Genomic DNA, 22,568 nt, shown 5'->3' on the forward strand with positions numbered 1-22,568 from the left:
CGGCTTTATCAGGACACCGGCAGTTAATTACATACTAGCTAAGTCGTACCGCTTTATATATAACCCCAAGCTGTTAAAAACATGCGAGTTTGCCGTCTTACAAGTAGCATTGGTTCTTGAATCATTTGCAGATTTTTGTGCCTTCCCAACGACGTGCAAGTACCGAGGGGGAAGAGAGATGTACTGCCTTCGTCAGACAATTAACTAACAAGTGATTGGATAACAATAATAAAATAACCTAGAAGTCGATTCGTTTATTATAATTAATATGAGCCAATCAAATTACTTCTTTTATATTGTACTTGGAAAGAAAGTCAAAATGGATGTCTCCTTGAAAAAAAAGGTGTGCGAAAAGTAAACAATTCATTAAAAAGGTAAGTTAATAAAAAGTCGTCCAAAAACATTACGTTGAAATTATATTGTTATTCCTCTTGTAGTGTTCGAGCTGTCGTCTCTAAAAGACGATACAGCTTATCCTCTGTAGATTCGACCATTATGATGTCATCAGATGTCCAAATATTTGTAATAAGATGCTTGCGAGCTAGTTTTCGACATTCAAAGAAATATTCCGCTTCTCGTGTGTGTGAGGTCTTCATTGATAAAAGTACCTTTGAATTGTGACACACGTATTCAAACGTTTTTGCGTGTGATCTGTAACAGGTAAACTTCACAATGATGTCGCGAAGCTTTACGTTGATCTGAGTGTTTAATGATTTTCCTAGACGGCGTGATCTGTCAATATCCCCCAGTTCTATATTTGCACTGATGGACTTAAGAAAATTATTTTATATTGATTAGCCTTATCTTGTGACACGCCCGCTTCTCTGAGCTTGGCCTCAAGATCTGATCGATTTGTGTTCACACAATTCAATATAGTAAAACAGATTTTACTTATCTATGCAATAATAAAACTTCCCTGGTGGTAAAGGAATATTTGTTTAGCATTACTCGGTGCGTTATAGCTTATTTTGAATTTTTCATTTCGGCAAAACTTCCATTTTTGGAACATCATTTATTCTGATTTTTTTACTTACCTGTTTTCACAGTATTATTGAACAGTTAATTGCAATATGGTAAAAATATTTTTTTTTAACGACGGATACTTTTTTCTTAATGTGGCTTTGGGCATGCATGTATGTTAGTACGTACGTACGTTCGTTCGTAATACGTTTAACGAGTGTCCATCCGCCCATTAAAGTACACAAAAAAACAGATTTCGCTGTCGACTACGGGCACGGCCATGTCACCATTTATGCCCTTAAAGAGTTAATATTGAAGCGCAGTGGTGACAATTTACATTTTTGCAATGTATACGGAGAATTAGCCAAAGATATGAATTTTGAGCCAAAAGAAGATCACTGTACGGATGTATTTGTGTTACTTTAACACTATAGGAGAGGAAACAAAAACTATATACTATTATTCTGCAAATGATTAGAAACCCAATACCACGGATCTGAAAAGATAATATAAAAACTGGATTTTCAAGTACAATTTTGAAACTAACAAGTACATGTACATGGTATGTTTGATTTAAGTTACAATTTCAAACGACTATAACAGCTGTCGATTTGAATAATCATTTCTTTTTTATCAAAAAAACTTATTTGAGTGGTTTTTGCGTCTCTTTTAGTTGTCCTTTTTGTATTTCTTCTGTTATCAAATACTGTTTATAATGTTATATCATGAATAATGAAAATAATTGTATGCAAAACCACGTTTAACTTCGTTCTTGTGTATCAAAATTAACTAACCAGTTGTTATTTGTGAATTGTGAATAATTAATCTAGCGTTGTTATTATTTTCTGGGTCTAAAAAAAATTAACAAGTATCAATTCCTTATTATACTAAGTCTTGAAGTTACAAAGCTATATCAAAACAATGTAAATGTGAAATAAAGATTTCATTAAATACTCTTAAAACAATATTAATCTATTGGATTCGTAGTCAATTGTAAAGCCATATCAGGTATGGCTAGCGCCTCGTCCAATATAAGTTTGACAGCGGTGAAGTCGTCAAATAAAATTCAGTATTGTCCTCTAAAATGTACAATAAACTCATCCATGTCATATTAACCTCACTCAATAACAAACTTGTCTGAAAGCATGGCCAGATATGTAGATAAGCAGTCTGATATACTCCATTGACATATCACACATGCCTATCAAAAAGTGAAAAATTAGGCATGTTGTAGCAATTTATAAATTTGATCCTTTTTCGTCATATGCATACTTGTGTAATAAATGTTAATAAATAGTGCTCTTAAAAAGTTTTTTTACCTGTAGCGTTAGACAAATGCATAAGCTTTCAGAAAATGTATTAGTTTACTGCATTTTGATATCTTGTTTATAAACTTACTTGCTACAAGTTTTAAGGTTACGAGCACGAGTGATTTCTTAACTTGCTATGAAGTTGCCTATCTGTAGTTTTCACGACAGTTAGCCCTAATGCATTTACCAGAGCACAGTTCAGCCACCGCATCGTTCCTTGGCATGCTGTCAGGCAGTTTACAAGTACCAGTTCCATTCACTAGTGCTAGAAACTGATAACTACTCTACATGCTAGTATGTACAGTGCAAAAACCCGTTAAAAAAGTCTTCATCAATCACAACAATAATTGCCTGCACTGACCGGGAATCGAACTCTGGTTGCACGATTCCGGTTTTGAGCTAACCTCAAGACTTTGCGGACATTTGTTTCCAAACAAATTAATTTAGCCGACCGATAATCAGAGCGCTAAAGTAATTATAAGGTAATTGAAACTTTATTATCTCCTCCTATTAAATCATTGTTTCATTTCGTGACAACAGATCTGACATCCGTTAAATGATTTGTGTTATTCTTATACATTTTAAAAGTTAGTTGCCAATTACTTGCCATTGTCTGCACAACATAAACTGCTATATCACAACTGTAAAAATACTGAAAAACACTTGTTTTTATCTATACAAATACAGGTTAATTGATCTTTTTTTTCTGAATCTGATATTTTGGCCAAGAAATACAGTTGTATTTTAAGAAATATCCATGTGAATTTTTGAGACAAGACCTGTATTTTAGATATACACATTAAAATACTGATATTTAGAAAAATATCAAGCTTGGAAAAAATCCAAAACTATTTACAGTATTTTTGATAAATACAGACCTATATGTGTAGAATACACACTTAGAAAATTGTATCAAAACAGTCTGGAAATTGATCTAAGGTCTTCGGCACATTATTATCCTGGATGCAGTTGTATAGACTCATCTAAGGATCTTTTTACATGTTACCTTAATTTGAATATACATTTACATTGTACAGTAGAATGACGAAGTGACATTTACAAGCGAGTTACAAAAGGCCTAACAAAAGGTAAGGTGTGTCTGTTTTAGATTTATTTCAGCTCGGCGCCGGAAGTTCCATGTCCGAGATCTCAGCGTCCATGCCGGTCCACTCTAGAAGTCGCATTGAGAATGTCTTTTTCATGCTGATCTCCCTTAACATATTCTTCGTTCGTTCGTTGGTGGTTGGTGGAGGTTCGACATAACTGCCAAGGCATCGTGTTTCTTGAAAACAACAAATAAAAACGGCTCTTGATAGCGTTATCCTCCCGAGTTAGCAAGCCTCGTTACTGACCAATGGGCGAATCCCCTCGGGACGGGCATTTCGATCCGTACCGCAACATACGACAGATATTATTATTCATAGTCTGTGCATAGTTGTTTATTTACTGCTTGTCACCTTTTAACCAACAAAAAAAGATATGTGTAAAGCAATTAACACAGCAAGGACACATTGTTACCAACATGGTACTTTTGACCGAGGTCATGATTCTGCATATTGAGTCGTCACTTTTTCTCTCACTATACACAATTTGATAACCACAACTTTAAAATTGCTTTATAAGTCTTTATTTTGAAAAGATATAGACATCAAAAGTCAAACAAATTAACACTAGTTTTAATTGCAATTATTGCTTTGATATCAATAAAGCAACAAATCTTCCCTATTTACTTACACTAAATATCAAGAAAAACAATATTAAATATTCCCCCATTCACGTATACTAAACATAGAATGTCAATAAAAGCAATAAATCTTCTCTCATTTACCTATTCTAAATGTGACACGTCAATAAAAGCAATAAATCTTCCCCCGTTTACCTATACTAAATATATAGAACGTCAATAAAAGCAATAAATCTCCCCAATGTACCTTTACTAAAAACTAACATCTTCCCGATTTACCTATATATTTACCTATTTGAAAGATTTACCTAATATGAAAGTATCGCAAGATAAATAAAAAGAAATTTCTAAACGTTTCAATCAGTTTTTTGAATTATTCGATTATAAGACGCTTTTATAACTATATTTGTAATTTGAGTCTTAATTATAAGCAGAAATGGACAGTCAATAACATGAGCAACACTGAAAAATATAAAATATACTAAACATTCGTTCTTACTAAGTCCAAATGCATTTGACAAAACACTTTTCTATCAAAAAGTCACAAAATCAAAACTAGAAATGTGTCATCATGCCACGGATGCCCCCGCATGCAGCCAAAATTTCAGATGTTATCATATTTAGTTCCAAATTTGTTTGCTCAAAGTATTTTTTTCATTTAAGTTCAAAGCCCTTAAAACTTTTCAATGTTAACACAAACCATTTTCATACAATGTTCAAGGCACTGAAATTATTCAGTCTTAACCTTTTGAAAATAGTATATTGCATATTTGTAGCCAAAAAAATGGCTACATACATTTCCACAAAAGTATGAGTGCCGAAACTGAAAGTTCAAATTTTTTCCAACATTCAGGAAAGACAACTTTGTCCAAAATCATTGAAGCACGACCAAATTCAAACTTAAACTACTTAGTCCTAAGATGTATCTATATTATTTTCAAAGTGAAAGGGGCACTACTCTGCCAAAAATCATTGAACCATGACCAAATTTGAACTTGGCCTGGGAATTCCAAAAACATATTTATTTGTCAAATTTGAGTTGAATGTGTTGTACTGTTGGGTAGATAATAAACAGAAACTGAAAATTTCATATTATATTCCAAGTCAAAAGGAGCATAACTCTGCCACAATCATTGAACCATGACCAAATTTGACCTGCGCATTCTTTGACGTATCCATATGTCAAGTTTGAGTTGAATGTGTTGTACTGTTGGCGAGATAATGAAAGGAAACTGAAAATTTCATATTATTTTCAAAGTAAAAGGGGCATAACTCTGCCAAATATCATCGAACCATGACTAAATTCGAAATTGACCTGTATTTTCTCATGACATATCCATATGTCAAATTTGAGTTGAATGTGTTGTACCGTTATGGAGATAATGAACGGAAACTGAAAATTTCATATTATTTTCAAAGTAAAAGGGGCATAACTCTGCCAAAAATCATCGAACCATGACCAAATTCGAACTTGACCTGTATTTTCTCATGACATGTCCATATGTCAAGTTTTAGTTTAATGTGTGATACAGTGCGGGAGATAATGAACGGAAACTGAAAATTTCATATTATTTTAAAATAAAAGGGGCATAACATTGCCAAAATCATTAAACCATGACCAAATTCGAACTTGACCTGTATTTTCTCGACATATACATATGTCAAATTTAAGTTGAATGTGTGCAACCGTAACTAAGATAATGAACGGAAACTGATGATGACGGAATGACAGAATGACGGGAGGACGAAATGACAGAATGACGGAACAAGGTAACACTATATGTCCCGGCCATTCATTAAATGGCGGGGGCATAAAAGTATATCAATAATAACAACATGACAATGGTTACTAATTCATGAAAATATGAATGACCCTGTATAATCAAACACCAATATAATTATAATAATATTTAAGCTTAAATGTTTATTTTCAGCATGCTCTGTTTTTTATGAGAAGCAACTTTTAAATGCATTATTATATGTGTGTGTGTGTGTGTTGTTTTTTTTTTTTTTTTTTTTTTTTTTTTTTTTTTTTTTTTTAATGAAGCAGGGTTACATTGCACCAAAATAGTATTGGTCATATGTGCATTTTTATTTTTCTCATAGGTTAAACATATCTCTCCAAGCCTGCAGCTGTTTAAGAGTAGAAGAGCCCGTTCCACATACAATTACTAAAGCTGACTTTACGTCTCCTAATTTCCCTCTATACTGTAAATCCTGTATTATTGTTCCATACACAGCAGCTAAACTGGCCCCACATGCTGGCTCTACCAACAATTTGTGATCATCTTTAGAGAATAAAAAAGAAACAGGGTTTACAGTTAAACAGTTAAATTTATTTGTAGCTAAACACACAAATGTATGCATTTATTCTATATTGTTAATATTTCAAAGAAATTACTCTTCATTTTAAATGGTCATATTCATTAACAACATGATATAAACATTCAAAACACAAATTACAATTCAACTTATCATATATGAATCCGTTTTGTTTCAAACAGTGCACTCTGTAAGAGATACATCTTTACCATGCAAAACTTGTTTCGGTTGGGTTTCATGTGTCGTATGGTACTTTTCAACTTTACTGGTAGTGAAAGACCTCAGGTGTCATTCTGTGCATTATTTTAGGTATAAAAAGGTACCTGAGTAGAATCATAGATGTTTCTTAAGCTAGCTGTATAGCTTCCTCGCGAAAAGAATCCAAAGTCCTTGTCAAAATCCAAACCTTCATCGGTAAGGAGTTAGTAGTTTGAAGTAACGACCTTGACCAATCGGCAATGGATGCCCAAAAAACTTGATTGGAAAAGGGTGTACAATAAGTAAAAAATACCTGCAAATCTAAGACAGGCTGAAACTGCTTCTTTATCTTCAACAACAGCAGAATGAAACTTCTCAAAAGATTGTGCAAATTCAAAAGTTTTTGCAGATGGGGTTAGTGCTCCGAGACAAGCTATACTGAAAATATAATGAAGTTTCCATTCTTTATAACATATATATTGAACAGTCAATTCAATTGGAAAAACCCTATTTATGTACAGCTCGATTTTTATTGATTATGATAGAAGAAAAATATTAAGTGTTTTTTTTTAATTTGAAATACATTACATCCACTGCGTGAAACTCACAGGCTTATATATAAACTTTCTTTAGTTTAATTGAATTATATCCTCAAAGTCAATCTCAATGTATGCCATGACAATCATAATAAAATTATTTCTCAAAAGTAGTGTGGTTATCTTAAATGTTAAAAATCTAATTTTTATTTTTCGTGGGGTAGAAAATATTTGATCTGTTTGGGAACTGTGTTTTCCTTTTTCATATGCCTACATGGTATGTCCTATGGCCAACTGAGAAAGGGAGCAGAGGGTTAAGTGTGTAGTAAGCAGGCCAAAACCACTGAATAATGAAAGACCATTACACAGATTGCGATTTAGAATGAGCACGTTTCTATTTGTAACGAACCATGACCTTGACGTTGTCCCATACATATCATACGCACATTCGTTTATCACAATAGTCTGGTTATAGCTTTTGACCAATTATCTTCCATATTCATAGGGATACCTTTGTAGATCCTCTTATATTGTTTGAATTTTTAGGGTTAAGGTCTTGGAAACTATGGGTAAAGTTAGACTACATATATTGCCAAGTTTCTTACATACTTTTTGGTATCATGCTTTGGAGAAAATTGATGTTCCGTGGACTTTAGTGATATGTCTTGGTTTAGCTTATAATACTTTTATTGTGACTCTGGTGTGTTATTTGTGATAGTCTTTATGTCTTACAATCATTCAGGTGAGAATAACAAGAATGCTTTATATGATATAACCTTGACCGTGGAGGAAGCCACCTTGCTGTTGCCTTCTGCAGGTGATGATGATCATTTGTGCCGATAAAATTACACATTTTAGTAGTTAGAAAGTAATGAAGAGGACTTTTAACATTTTACCTGTGTATGTATTATCTATGTATGACCTAGAATTTGGGGGTAGCAATCTTGATATTGCGCTTCACACATCATACCATTATGTTGATCATTTGTGCAAAAGTCATTCAAAAACTTGTCTGTAGTTTAAAAAGTAAGGTGCGGACAGAAAAATGTGGATTTTATCCTTTGACCTTTAAGTGTGACATAGACTTTGGCTGTAGCAACCTGGATGTACCTCGAGGGTAGCAACCTAGATGTCGCGTTCTGAAAATTTTGCCATAGTTCAAGTAATTTCTATACCTTTGAATTGTCAGTAAGTTATAGAACGGACATGAAAAAAAGATGTTTTAACATAGGTTCTTTGAGTGTGACGCTGACTTTGGGAGTATTGACTGATTGTTGTACTCTGAACATGGTGTCATAATGGTGATCATTTCTGCCACGTTACCTAAAAATCGTTCATTGCAGCGGTTTTAAAGTTATAGAGCAGCTTTGAAATGTAGATTTTTAACACGTGAACTTTAAGTGTCACCTTGACCTTGAGGGTAGCAACTCAATTATTGTTCTCTGCGCATCATCTCATATTGGGGATAACTTGTGCAAAGTTATTTCAGAAACTTTTCACTAGTTTAAAGGTAAGGGAGCGGAGACAAAATATAGACTTTTTACACTTGACCTGTAAGTATGATCTTGACCTTGGTGTAGCAAGTCAATTATTGCGCTATGCACATCGTCTCAAAATGGTGATTACTTTTGCGAAGTAATTTAAAAACAATCAGCGGTTTAAAGGTTATGGAGTGGGAACAATATGAAGACTTTCTGACACTTAACATTCAAGTGTGATCTTGATCATTGGAATGGAAATATGATAGATAATGGTGACCACTTGTGCCATGTTATTTTAATGATACGTTTCAGCTTTAAAGTTATAAAGCGGGAACGAAATGTAGACTATTTTACCCTTGATATTTTAGTGAAACCTTGACCTTGTTGTTGCAACCAATTTATTGCGATCTGCACGTCGACTTTTAATGGTGATCACTTGTGTCCAGATATTTCGGTAAAACGTTATGGAGTGGACACCTTTGTCTTTATAAAGCAAGTGACTCCCCTGTGTAGCGCCAATTCGTAAATGATTTTTAAGTGTTTCTTCTTGACAGAAAGTAAACATTTAATTATCAAAATGTTCAATTTTAAACAAAAGTGAGTTTGTTGATAAAGTTCTGTGAATTAATTTTATCATCTGAAAGCATTGAATGTAGGAAAATTATCCTAAAACCAAATATTTTTATAATAACTTTACTATTAGTAACAAATCAGATGGTGCAAGTTCATTTAACAATACATTTTATGACAACAATACAATGAAAAAGTTATAAAATGATTGAAAGAAAAGGTCAATTGTTCATTTTGAAAATGCAAAACCTTAACTTAAGCTTGCAATGTTAACACAATGGAGAAACGCGACATTAAAACTAATAAGTTGATTTAATAATTTAATAATTGGTAGATTAAGTTGCTTTGCGGTGAGAGATTTATACCGAAATCTTGGTCGACATATAACCCTAGCTAATAGATACATGTAGTACAGTAAAAAAATCTTAACACTCTTTTAATGAAACAATTTTAGATAACATACAATCCTAATAAACCTACAATTACAACTGTATTTAATTATTTAGCTTAATATACAATATTAATTATAGAAATAGGTTTAAATGATGTTTTTAGCCAAAATGTAACAATGAAACACATTGTAAAATACTAAAAAAACAACGTTGAAATCATATAATATTGACTGTTTCAAAAACATTTATTCCACAGGTAAGTAAAATTGGCTCAACCTGTTTTATTAAAAAAAAAATTAGTCAACTTTTTTTTTTACAAATTTCAAGCAGTATCAAGTGATTTTCCTGAACAGTATGTGACTTATTATCAGCAAATTGTGATTTTTTTTTGTTCCTCGTCAACTATTGTTATACATCTTTACATATACCATAATAAATATCTCACCTAGTTATATCTGGTAATGTAACAATTTTGCCAGCTTTAAGTGATACATTCAGACAATCTGCTCCGATAGTTTCCATAGCAATACAGGTGACATCACTCCAGCCAACTTTTTTCATGCCCACCATAACACCGTTGAGTAGTCCTCCCCCTCCGACAGATGCAATAATAACATCTGGTTTACATGGCATCTGCTGGGCAGCTTCCTCAATCATGCTTGAATGTCCTTCCCTATATTTATATAGCATCTTGTTTCATAATTGTTGTGGAACAAATATAAATGTTAAAAAATGGGTCAAAAACAGAAAAGGCCGGGTTGCATTTGTATACCAAATATCATGAGGCTGTGATGTTACAAAAAATGTTAACCAATGACCATTAATTTCAAAAAATAAACTAAGGCGGTGAACAGGAAGTGGATGAGCGACAGACCTGAAATCAAATCCCACAGTATGGGACCATGAGGCAATGCTGTATGCTAAATATCAAGAAGCTGTGATAAGTAGTTGCTGCGAAAACTGTTACAAAAATTTCCTCCTACCATTGTCCATTAATGTCGGAAATTTCACTAAGTCGGTAAACAGGAAAAGAATGAGTGACAAACTTGAAATCTAATCTCACCGTTGCAACCCTGTGTCAATGCTGTATGCCAAATATCAACAGGCTGTGAAAAGGACTTACTGAGAAAACTGTTACGAAAATTTCCAACCATTGACAATAAATGTTGAAAATTTAACTAAGTCGATAAACAGAAAGTGGATGAGCCAAATACCTGGAATTGAATCCCACGGTATGAGACCACATGTCAATGCTGTGTGCCAAATATCAAGGGGCTGTGATAAGTAGTATCTGAGAAAACTGTTACGAAGTTTTTCCCCGCCCGCCCGCTGCCTGACATTCACCATACTATAACCCGGGTTTGCACCAGTGCAACCCGGCCAAAAATGTTCCTTTGAACATGCAGTTATGTGTTGTAAAGGTAGCCAAATATTAACAATGTAGTATTTAGACATCCATACAAAATACTATCAATAATTCACTATAAATTATACCAATTGTCAACATCACTATAGATGCAAACGGATATAGTACAGTGTACATGCATATAGCAAATGAGTATGTTTTTGCAAGCTGTACCAAGATACCAAATTAAAAAGTTGTTTTTTTTTTCAAAAAAAGAAATGAAAGTATTACAACGTAACTATTTCTCACACATAATGGACTTTTTACCAAATTGTGCAGCAATACCAACGTCAGGCTGAGAACAATAGCTTTCTCTATTCATCGAATAATTGAGATAAAGATTGAATACTAAGCAGGTGGGTTTAATTGTTCCAAAACAAGAGCAAAGACACTTACCATATATCTGGATGGTCGTATGGGTGTACAAACAAACAATCTGTGAAAAAAATATAAATATGAATTTTTTTCTTTTACAATTATACCTGAATTTTAACAACGGAAAAAAGTTGCTAATTTTATATAAGTTAGATTTTTTTTTACAAAAAAAATGTACGGTTTATGAAATTTTACTTTTCATTATGACAATTGACCAGTCCTCAATGGAGTCATTTTAAAGATGATGCATAGAAAATTTAATTCAAAAGGTCATTAAAATATTTGATAAAAACTGTATAGTTTTACTATTAAATTTTAGTTTCAACAACCAAAATCACACCTGAATCTTTCGCCATCTCGGCTGCAAATTTATTACTGTCATCCCATACTTTGCCATGAAGCAACACCTCTGCTCCATACTGTTATTTTGTCAGTAAAATATACCATATAAACAGAAGTGCAACAAAGAAAATAACAGTTGATTAAAATGTTATGGTTTGTAGCTTAAAAAATTTATATTATTTATGTTATTCATTTTTATACTGAAATACTATCTTTTATAGAAATATACTAGTTTTTTTACTGAAATACTAGTTTTTTATATGCTAGGGATTGTTTTGAATCGATACTTGATTTTATACTTAAATACAAGTTTCTATTATGTTTTAGATGTTATTTTGTATTTGAAGGTAACACTTCCTTAACATTCTATATACAAATTGGTTAAAACTGTCAAATTAAACTTTAACATGGAAAATGAAACATTTCTAAGAAAGTGTTCGAGATAATACTTTTTACAGGTTTACGTCATACTGATGCAGTGATCTGAATTACTGATGGGAGTAAACAAAAGACCACCCCACCCCCTTCCGTCAGAAATTTCAGCTAAAGCGTTTAACTAGCATTTTGATATTAGCTGATGTTTTAAGATATCTTGAATCATTGAATGATATAATTCAATATCCCTAATTAAAAAGCAGTGTCATTCTAATTAAGCATGACATTATCCCTGTCATTAAAGAGACTCAACTGTCAGATTTTGTGGTTTGACGGGACTGGACATGTCTTTTCGAAGATCTGCTCGCATTAGATGTAAATCCGACGAACAAACGTGTGTACAAATTTCAGGACATTCCCTAGTCCTGTTTTTCCAAAATAACCGTCATTTTCAGTGTACAAAATGACCTAAAATTGACACAGGTGCTCGTCCCGTCTTGGTGCCTATACTCTGCCCCCCCCCCCCAATAAAAGGAATACTACTTAAATAATAATAAAAATAAAAATCCAAAAACAACTTGTCTCTGACTAATGGAAGAATTTGTCCTTTATACTGTATGTACTATATAAATACTTACATTTAAACTCGGACACTCTCAACTTGTTAAAATCTTGCAAAAGATAAGAGTCATGATCGACCATTTTGTCGTTAACGAAATTACAAAACCTACTTAGTACTGTTCCGCTTAAAAGTTTAAATTTAAGTTATTTTACACTGTATACAAGGTAGAAGAAAGATGTTAACAATTTGTATAATGTATAAAGAGTAGTAAAGTAGCCTGTATTGTTACAGAACTTGGCATTATGATTGTTCCACGGCATGTCCTAGTAAAGCTCCATAGCATTACGGCCACTAGGTGACCTTTTCGTGGTAGAAGTATATAGGAAAAACATTTTTTCAATTTTTTTACTTTCATTTAGCACACAGTGGAGTTGTGTGTGTGTGTGTGTGTGTGTTAGTTTTTTTGTTTTTGTTTTGTTTTTTTTTTTGGGGGGGGGGGTAGGTGGGGGTTGTATGGGAACCAAGCCTGGACGAGCACCTGTGAAAATTGACACTAAAATCGGGCTCAAAATCTCACAAAAAAACGATATTTAATATTTCTGAGTTTATTTCTTTAATATCCATTATACTCGTATGTGCTTCACTTGATCTATGTAAGAATTTTCAATTTTCATGTTCATTAGTTTTTTTTTTATCTCAGTGGAGGTCCATTAAATGGATTTATAAAATTATCTTATATTTATACCTCGTTTCTGAGTTTATCTATGACAAATCCTGAGGTACTCTCAGGGAGCACTATAGTTGCAGGAATACCAAGTGTTTTAGCTGCATATGCTGCTGAAAGGCCAGCATTTCCTCCTGATGCACAAACTATCTTCTTACAACCATGCTGTGATGCCTGGAACCAATATCATACTTTACAATTAAACACAGCACCTGGCTTAAATTGTTTTGTTCTACCAGTTATGTTTGATTTCCTCTTTTTTACAAAGATATCAACATTTTCAATGGATGTTTTCACCCTTCAATGGGTCACCCAAAGATAAGATGTGTAAAAAAAGTACCAACACACCAACGTAATATCAATTGACGTTAATATTACTACAAGGACCAGCAAGGAATGACAAATAACTATTAATTTTAATAAGTGGGGAGCATAATAATCAAATATAACCAACCCTTGACTGTGACTATAATTCAGGTTGAGCTGTACCTATTTTATTTTTATTTTCAAACGTTTTTTTTTTTTTTATTTTCAGCAAAATGACTATTTTCCACACAGTAACTGGATAGCTTTGATCCTTGTATCAGTCAATATGACATATATACTGAGATTTAACCCCCCGCCCCCCCCCCCAAAAAAAAAATGATTATGATAAATAAATTAAATACTTGGCCATTTAGTCATATAATGTGTTTATATAATAATTACTCAGTTTACGTCTGATTACAACAGTTTATAAAATAGCTGTATTGTCTATTTTGATCAATGTGTTTCTTAGAGCAGTTAATAAGATAGCTGTATTGTTGATTACTTCATGCTTAAAAATCTTTAATAAATGTGTCCATTCTTTAATATGGACGTGGCGGCGTGATCGAGTAGTTAACGCTCCAGACTAGTAATCTAGGTTCAAACCCGATCAGGGGCAAGCAGTTCCGTGAGCAAGCATCACACTCATTCCTCAGTACTGGTTTGTTATAAAAACATATTTGAGAGTGTTTCAAAAAGCTTATAGCTTTCAAACACAAACTGAATAAATAAGTTTAAACTAATAACAATATTATTCATCATTTTAGAGGATATTTCAAAATATTTACCAAATGATCAGTAAGCAAATAGTGCAGAATTAGATGAAATGGCAAAATGTATTGGTTGCATGATTATCTTCAGTTGCCACATGCATGCTAAAGGCTACATTCTTACACATACATCTATGCATTTATTATGCTACCTTTTTAATTAGGTTTCCAATGCCTCTGATTTTGAATGATCCTGGTATCTGGAGATTTTCTAGTTTCAGGTATACATCATAGCCAGTTAGTTTACTTATAGGCATACTATGTATAGTTGGTGTTACAATATGTAAGGGTCTCTCTTGAGATGCCATGTTGCACCAGTAGTTGTTTTCCTGGCAATGTATGGTAACAGTTAGATGTGAATTATACCTATTTCACAAAAAACAAAAGGAGAGTCAGTTTACTTCTTATTATCTTAGTTTACAGATGAAGTAGTATCATTTTTCCAATAGAAAACAGTGCAAAAGAAGAACATAAGAATCATTCTTCCATACCTTCAGAAAGAAATGGGTTCGTGTTCCCTGGTTAATGCACTCCTAAAACCTTTGGCAACTTCAATCAATCCTATAAGAAGTTGCTGGAGACTGTGGAAAAGCTACAAATGCACAAAAAAGAATAATCTTGATAAAGATTGGTGAGCTGGAGACTTGCACACTTATATAAAATTGGTAAAATTTGGTAATCAATTACCTTGTTACATTTTATATGTTAAGATTCATCGCGAATCGTAATGACAGAGCATTAATATTTATTTCAACCGGGCTTCCTTTTAGCATATTTCATTCTTTTTATGGTAATTTGGTAACTTTTGTTTTAATATTTTATCATCTCTATAATTGATGCACCGTTTTTATGCAAGATGGATACCTAAAATTACAAGCTCTTCTGTTTAACTGTAAGATGGCTGTTTTTGAAAAAGAAGCCTATCAAAAAAGTATGAACAATTCATAATTGATTTCAGTTGCTGAAATAATGTTTTGATATGACACCCAGAACCTCAAACATTGGGGTCCATGGACTAAACTTTCTTAAATTTGTAAGGAAAACCCTGCATATATCTGTCATATGTATAAGGTAATACCAAATACCAGATGACACAGTCATGTCAATAACCAGATACTGCATTTAATGACAAAAAGATCAACAAGGAAATGTATAATATTTTTGAGCAACTATAAAGACTGTATGTATTCTGGTTTATTACCCTTAGCCAATAGAATGAACCCATTGGACCTGTTTTACAGTAAAATTAAGTGGTTAATAGCTAAAGTCGGAAGCTTGTTTTTTTATCGATTTTACTTGTCGAATAACATCGATACTTTATAATTACTTAATAGCGAAGAATGGCAAACTAATTGTTGACATGACATAAAAGTCCTATATTAAACTACATATCCTATATTCCTATATCGTTGTGAAAAAACCATCGTACAGAAAATTGAAATATAATCATTTAAATGTCAATAATCACACGAGTACCGGAACCATCTTTTTCATCTGTTGATTTTTGGCAATATGTACGATTACAGTGAAATAGTATTTTGTATTGAAGTCAAAATACTTCTTTGTTTTACATTTTGCTACTTTTATGATAAAGTATTTCACATTTATCTCTACTGGTTTCAGATAAGAAGCATCTAACATTTCTCAAAAACCATTACTAATACATTTAAAAATTAACGTTTGCCTAAAGAAGTAAATATTTATTTTTTCTTATGCATAATATGTGCCTTTAAATTACATCATATAGAATAAGAATAGATTCGCTTACTTTTTAAAGCAGCACGCCTCCAGATCCCTGCTAATTTTGAAAATGTAAAATATTGTGAAGCTGACAAATAAAATAATATGCACATTGCAAACGGCACTTACAACCCATGTACAGTATCAAAATGTGATCAAAATATGCAAAATTAGCCCTTACAGCGTTCGTAACGCAGTAGAAATATGTTGAAAATTATTGAAAAATCGGCCATTTATTGCAAATAGCAATGAAATCGTTACTTTAATCTTTTTATAAAAACTCGATATATTTTTCTCAAGTTTGATTTTCTTGAAATATTTTTATTCATCTGGCTCATCTGGAGGCATGCAGCTCGAACACCGAAATATAAAAAGTGAGGTCATAGAAATCCAGCAGAATTACCAATTCATATTTTGTCTCGTCGGTCCAAATTCTGACATTTTGTATCTTCATGGTGAGGTCATTTATTATCTTTAAATATGTTAGATACCAAATCAAAACTTACTTACGTCATAACATGAAAGTAATCAAAATAAAGAGAAGAAACTTCATATTTGTATTTAACATTCACGTCCAGATATTAAAATGAAAATGAAACGTTCAAGAAGAGTATTTAAGAAAAACCAGATGTCATACTCAAATGGTCGCTTATTCCAAGAAACTATTAGACATTTGCAATATATTCTAATCAAGATAAGTTACCACAGAAACAACATTTATGCACATGTTAAAATAAGTAGTTATAATAAGTTTTGCTTCGTAATGACAACATACATACATAGAATAAACAGAAGCTCATTATAGGCAATATTTACATAAAGAACAGATTTTCAACTGAAACCAAGTTGAATGATAAATTCATTAAGACTTGTAATAAAGGCAACATTTCAATTTTTTTGCTTCATCATGACATTTGTTTGGAGATCATCATCTGTCTATACTTTGTCCAATTCTGAATCTAAAATCACGCATTGTACATTGTAAATCAAATAATCATCTCGCACGATTTTGTTAAATAGGAAAGTGCCCGGTATACTAAGCCCAACATAAAAAAATTGAAAAAGTAAAATCTTCGTAGAGATTTTTGGAAGTTATGATATCAATTGATGGAAGGTAAGTTTATCGAGTTAATTTTTGGGCCCCTTTAAAGGTTACCGATTTATTTATCAAATGTGTATACACATTATATGCTGATGATATTGTTATTCTTGCAAATGGTCAGGACTAGCTACACAAAGATTTAAATATTTTATCAGATTACTGTGGTAGATGGAGACTTTCAGTGAACACATCTAAGACGAAAAAAATGATATGTAGACAGGGGGGATATTGCCTAGAAATATGAATTTTTATTACAAGGAAAACTGTATTGATAAAGTAACTAAATTTGCATATTTAGGAATTTTCATATCATGGGAAATCTTTGCAGAACCTCAAAATACCATTGTTGGAAACGGGTTTCATGCAGCATTTAAAATAAACAAATACCTGTCTGCATTTGTTAGCATTTCTACTTTACACAGATTTGATCCTTTTGATAAACTAGTTAGTCCTGTTCTTAATTATAGCAGCGAAGTCTGGGGTTTTATACACGGTAACGCAATTGAAAGCGTATATATGTAATTTTGTAAACGTACGTTAGGTGTTAAAACGCAACTCAGAATGGTTTAATATATGATGAACTCGGTAGTATACCTTTCCAAACAATGCGTTACTATCACATTATTAAATACTCGGCTAAAATAAATAAAACAAGTGAGAATAAGTTTGCCAATAAAGCTATATTTTATTAACAAAATGATTGTGAAAATTACCCAAATAAGACAAATTGGTGTTCATTAGTGAAAACTCTTTTTATGTACATTAAGTTTTTATAATGCTTTGTTCATAATACTGACCCGATTTTATATCATGTGAACAACGATTGAAATACCAATTTGTACAAAACTGTTCAAGAAGATTATATAACTCTAGAAAAGATCTATTTTATAGACATATTTCTGTTTTTAGGTTTCAACCATATCTAATTATTATCAGTGTTGAACGGGTTTGTAAGGATCTCACTAGGTTAAGAGTATCTCCTCATAGATTGCATATAGGTATATGGACTAAATCAAAACCAAAGTACACCTTTAAATGATAGAAAATGTTTTTCTTGTAACGTCTTAGAATACGAATACCATTTCATGTTAGAATGCAATGTATATACTGATTTAAGAAAAAGTCTGATACCCACATATTAATGGAGACGTCCAAATATGCCAAACATTTATAGAATTATTTCAGTCTGAAAATGTATGCACATTACGTAAATTAGCAAAATTTGTAAACAATGCTTTTGCACCAAGAAAAGAAAGATTAAACACAAATTATTGGTAGACATTTATTGTTAAGTTGAATTATGCTTGTTTTGTTTTGGATTTTTTGTGAATATTGTATGACACCAGCGCTTTTAAATTAAGGTCATATGTCAATAATTTTGCTAGAAATTATTGATAAGTTCCATAAGGCTTTTATATCGATTTGTTTTACATCTATAACATTGTTTTGAATAGGTGAACACTTTAGTTCAAAGGATAATTATGTCAGTAATATATATGTAAATGTGTAGTTAAATGATTATGCTTAATTATTTTGAATAAGTGAACGTTTTATTTCAGCGGATATACCAGTACAATCACTACATGTCAAGGTTATATATGTAAATGTATACAAGTAGCTAAATGATTATACTTAAGATTATTCGTCCTCTTTAAATCAAACCACTCTCTTTAGTTTAATTTACTGACTAATGGTTACGTTGTTCTTGTGTTTTATTTCGGCAAGAACAACATACGCGTACTCGAATAAATATAATTGTATATGTTTAATTATATAAATACGAGTTTTTGTCAAATTCATTTAATTATTTAAATTGAAACACGTTCTATAGTTTAATTTACCGACAAATGGTTATGCTGTTCTTGTATTTTGATTCGACAAGAACGACATACACATTCGCGAGCAAGTATGAATATAAATTTATATGATGTATTATATATACACATGTATCTTGTAAAATTAAATTATACAATGTATGAAATTTACCGTAAGTTTTGCTAGACATTGGTTATTTATTTAGCATTATGTTTAAGTTGAATGTCCTTTTTGTTCTGATATTTATTTTCAATGATGACATACAATTATGTGTATACCTTCTCCACTTACACATGTTATTGCATGTATATGCTTTACACTGTCTTGTCATTTATCATATGTGTCTGTTTATCCTCAAGGATCATTTGGTCCAATGGAATATTGAAATAAACTTATAAGATGGATATATAAATATACATCTGATGAACTGATATAATACCATGCACTGATGCATTTAGAATTATATTATTTAATAGCTATAAAAGTATTCAAGAAAATGCCATATAAAATCACTTTTTGTATTCATTTTTATTTTATTTTTACTTCTCTCTTAAATATTTTAGCGGGGGAGGATAGAATACAAAATGTAGTTTCTGTTGTTTTGTGGACAGGTATAAAGAGAGTAAAAATAAAAATTTGCATATTCGGAGGGGATACAAACCTATTGTGTTAATTTAAATTAAGAGAGATATGATAAGAATTCCATGATGAGATAAAAGTTTCAAAATTGTTATTTATATTTGCAGGCTCCTTTCTCAATATTGAACCAATATTTTATATATGTTTTGGCTCCTTAAACTGAAAGAATATTTTTTTTTGCATTTTACATTGATAAATAAACATCATAAAATATTATGATTAGATTGTTTGTTTATGCGAAAGGTTTCTGATACTATATAGATCAAAAAAACATGTCCTCTGCAGTTTTTGCTGAAAAAAGGTTCCTTTTCTGTTTTGAAAAAGATATTTACGATGCCATTTACAAAACTGCATTGCCAAAACAAATGCTTATTAATTTCGTTTTTTTTTTTTTTTTTTTTTTTTTTTTTTTTTTTCCTTCATTTTTACAAAAGGTCCTTATAATTAAATTTATGTAAAAATAGTTGGTGCACATTAGTAATGCAGCTCTGTACCCCATCCACTATTTCATAAAGCAAATTGTGAAATGTGCTTATTCATCTAATATCTGTTCTTTTAAAATGATAAATCTTATATTTTTTTCTTATGTATGATGATAATCCGGTTCATATCCGATAAATGTTTTACTGTGCAATGCGATATTTGATTTACTATTCATTCATTGGAATTTTGTGTTTGAAATCGGCAATATTGTATCCGGTGTAACATGCTGATTACTGCTATTCAGCCGCATTAAGCTTTGTCATATTCATGCATACAGAAAATAAAAATGAAGTACTCACGATTCGTCCTCGTCCGGCGAATATTGTTTATGAAAGTAAATACTGAAAGAAATCTGCAATAAAGTGTACTTTTAATTTACTCCTGTGTATGCACGTGTAATATACAGCTGATAAGATAGATAAGATAAATGTATGCATGTTATGCATGTCTAGAAAGAAGGGCAACTTATGAAACCCACCGATATCTCTTATTTGTTACACTTTGCGCGTTGCGTTGCCGATAGCGCCAACTCAACCTATATCGTTATCGCCTTTTCGTCTTCTCGCTATCGAAACGCACCAAACGGCGACTTGTTGCACTGTCATATTGTTGTCCTGTAACTAGCGAAGCACGCCAAACTGCGCGTTGTCGTGCGGCGCGTTGTCGCCCTGTCGCTTTGCTTCTATTTATATATATAGCCAATTCTTCGATTTGAGCCGAGCGACATTGTGAAATCGCGACAACGCGCCGTTTGACATGCATCGTAAGCGACAGGACCACAAAAGGAAAGTCTGACAACGCGCCGTTTGGCACTTTGTCGTGCTGTCGCTAGCGATAACACGACACACATAAGTGTTTCAAATCAGCCATCATACTCATTTCTCATTAAATGTATACGTTGTTTTCTTGCAATATATTGATATACAAAACCACCTAATACTTAATGGTCCCAGGTATATTGCACTGGATTACTAGGTTAATAATATTATGTAATATATAATTATCATTGATTTAGAGAAATAATCACAATGGATCCTAGTGGCATTCCATAAGTGGTAATCAGGTGGGGGGGGGGTCGCGCGCCAAACAGTTGTCGCTTTAAGAATCCAGAGGCAACATTGCGAAAAAAATCAACAAATGGACCAACTAAGAAGGGAATGTCAATACATGCATTGCAAAACGTTTGTGGACGTTGTGGCACTCGACATGACCAGCGAGCAAACTAAACTGTCTTGCAAAGAGTATACATGATACAAGTGTAACAAACTAAATCATTTTTAAGGCATTGTAAATCTCAGAAAAACGCTGTGTCAATAAAATATGGGACAATAGTGATATTGAAGAACAATTGTGTTATGCAGTTGGTAGATACTCTCAATCTAATACGGTGAGTACTAGTTTACATTCTCATTACTGTGTTAAAACGGAATGTGTTGTGGCCCAAACAACAATAGATTATTGTGACCAGAAAGCGCCACTTACATAAGATTGTGATAGATCATTGGACGGCGCAGGCACATACAAAATGGTTGACCGTTTGAATACGCGTAAAAGTTTAACTTAAACTGCGCTACATTGACTCTAAATATGTTGTTACAATTGCAAAAACACATCATAACAGTTATCCATTATCCAGGCCAGAAAAACCGGCTTATCATGACAATGTTTATCAGATTTGCAATCAGAAGTAGTTCATGACTTGACACACATGTGCACACTGTCCGTAAACTACTCCACATCACTGATCAAAGATTGTAATTATCTCAGAAATAAGTAGTTGTGGTGAATGGACATATTAAAACAAACTTTCATTGAAGGTTGCCAAGGGGAAAAGTCAAGATGCCTATCTGATATACTTGAGTTCTAGTATCATAGGGTTAAACTAAGTTATGAAAATGGTCTTATATTTTGAGGTCAAAGAATTGTTATTCAAATATCACTATGCTCTGGAATTAAAGGTTTAATACACTATGGGGATATTTGATGTAAACAAAAAGGTTGATTGTGGATAAGAAAATTTCTTTTACTGATGAGGTATTTACGTATTACTCGATAACAATTGACTATTTAGGATTCCTGGAAAGAGATTTACATCTTGTTAGCCATCGGCTGGTGGATAAAAATTTATCACTAAAATTGGGCAAGACTGAGTCAATCTTATTTGAGACTAAACACAGACTTAGGTCAAATTCATTCCTTAATATTAAATGTAATGGCAACTTCTTGTAATATACATTTGTACTGACATACAAACCAAATATATTATTGATCAATTATTATCTTTAGATCAATGGCTAGGTCAGTGTTGCAGAAGGCTAATGCACGTGTGAGATATTTATATTGCAATAAGGATAACCTCACTCATCATACTAGGAAACTTCAAGTTATGCCCATAATCCAATTTCAGTATTATTTCTACTGTTCAATATGGTAGCCGGTCTGTCCAAATTCCTAAAAAAATAAACTACAAGTTATTC

At 32.3% G+C, this 22,568-nt stretch overlaps 1 protein-coding gene across 3 annotated transcripts; it reads right to left on the bottom strand.

Moving 5' to 3' along the window:
* Positions 1-5,950: 5,950 nt before the first annotated feature.
* On the bottom strand, positions 5,951-20,473 carry LOC132723489 (serine dehydratase-like). 3 transcript variants are annotated; one of them, XM_060708221.1, is made up of 8 exons: positions 20,391-20,473; positions 14,465-14,678; positions 13,258-13,410; positions 11,574-11,652; positions 11,255-11,294; positions 9,899-10,126; positions 6,788-6,912; positions 5,951-6,242 (listed from the first exon to the last, which is right to left on the bottom strand). In XM_060708221.1, the coding sequence occupies exons 2-8, from the start codon at positions 14,618-14,620 to the stop codon at positions 6,055-6,057; spliced, it is 969 nt and encodes a 322-aa protein (XP_060564204.1). In that variant the 5' UTR covers positions 14,621-14,678; positions 20,391-20,473; the 3' UTR covers positions 5,951-6,054. The 3 variants fall into 3 exon arrangements, with proteins under 3 accessions (XP_060564204.1, XP_060564211.1, XP_060564217.1); XM_060708228.1 differs by having other exon boundaries at positions 14,465-14,641; positions 20,391-20,430; XM_060708234.1 differs by lacking the exon at positions 20,391-20,473 and adding an exon at positions 14,804-14,910 and having other exon boundaries at positions 14,465-14,641.
* Positions 20,474-22,568: the final 2,095 nt, after the last annotated feature.

This window comes from Ruditapes philippinarum, unplaced genomic scaffold (genome assembly GCF_026571515.1).
Source record: "Ruditapes philippinarum isolate M1 unplaced genomic scaffold, ASM2657151v2 ctg588_1_1_1_1, whole genome shotgun sequence".
In the NCBI taxonomy this organism is placed as follows: domain Eukaryota; kingdom Metazoa; phylum Mollusca; class Bivalvia; order Venerida; family Veneridae; genus Ruditapes; species Ruditapes philippinarum.

Excerpts from the sequence above, each read along its gene's own strand:
- LOC132723489 (XM_060708221.1), bottom strand. The coding sequence starts at position 14,620 with ATGGCATCTCAAGAGAGACCCTTACATATTGTAACACCAACTATACAT. Across the intron at positions 11,295-11,573 it reads CGAGATGGCGAAAGATTCAG|ATTGTTTGTTTGTACACCCA; the intron begins GTGTGATTTTGG and ends TTTTTTTCACAG. Across the intron at positions 10,127-11,254 it reads TACGACCATCCAGATATATG|GGAAGGACATTCAAGCATGA; the intron begins GTAAGTGTCTTT and ends ATATAAATATAG.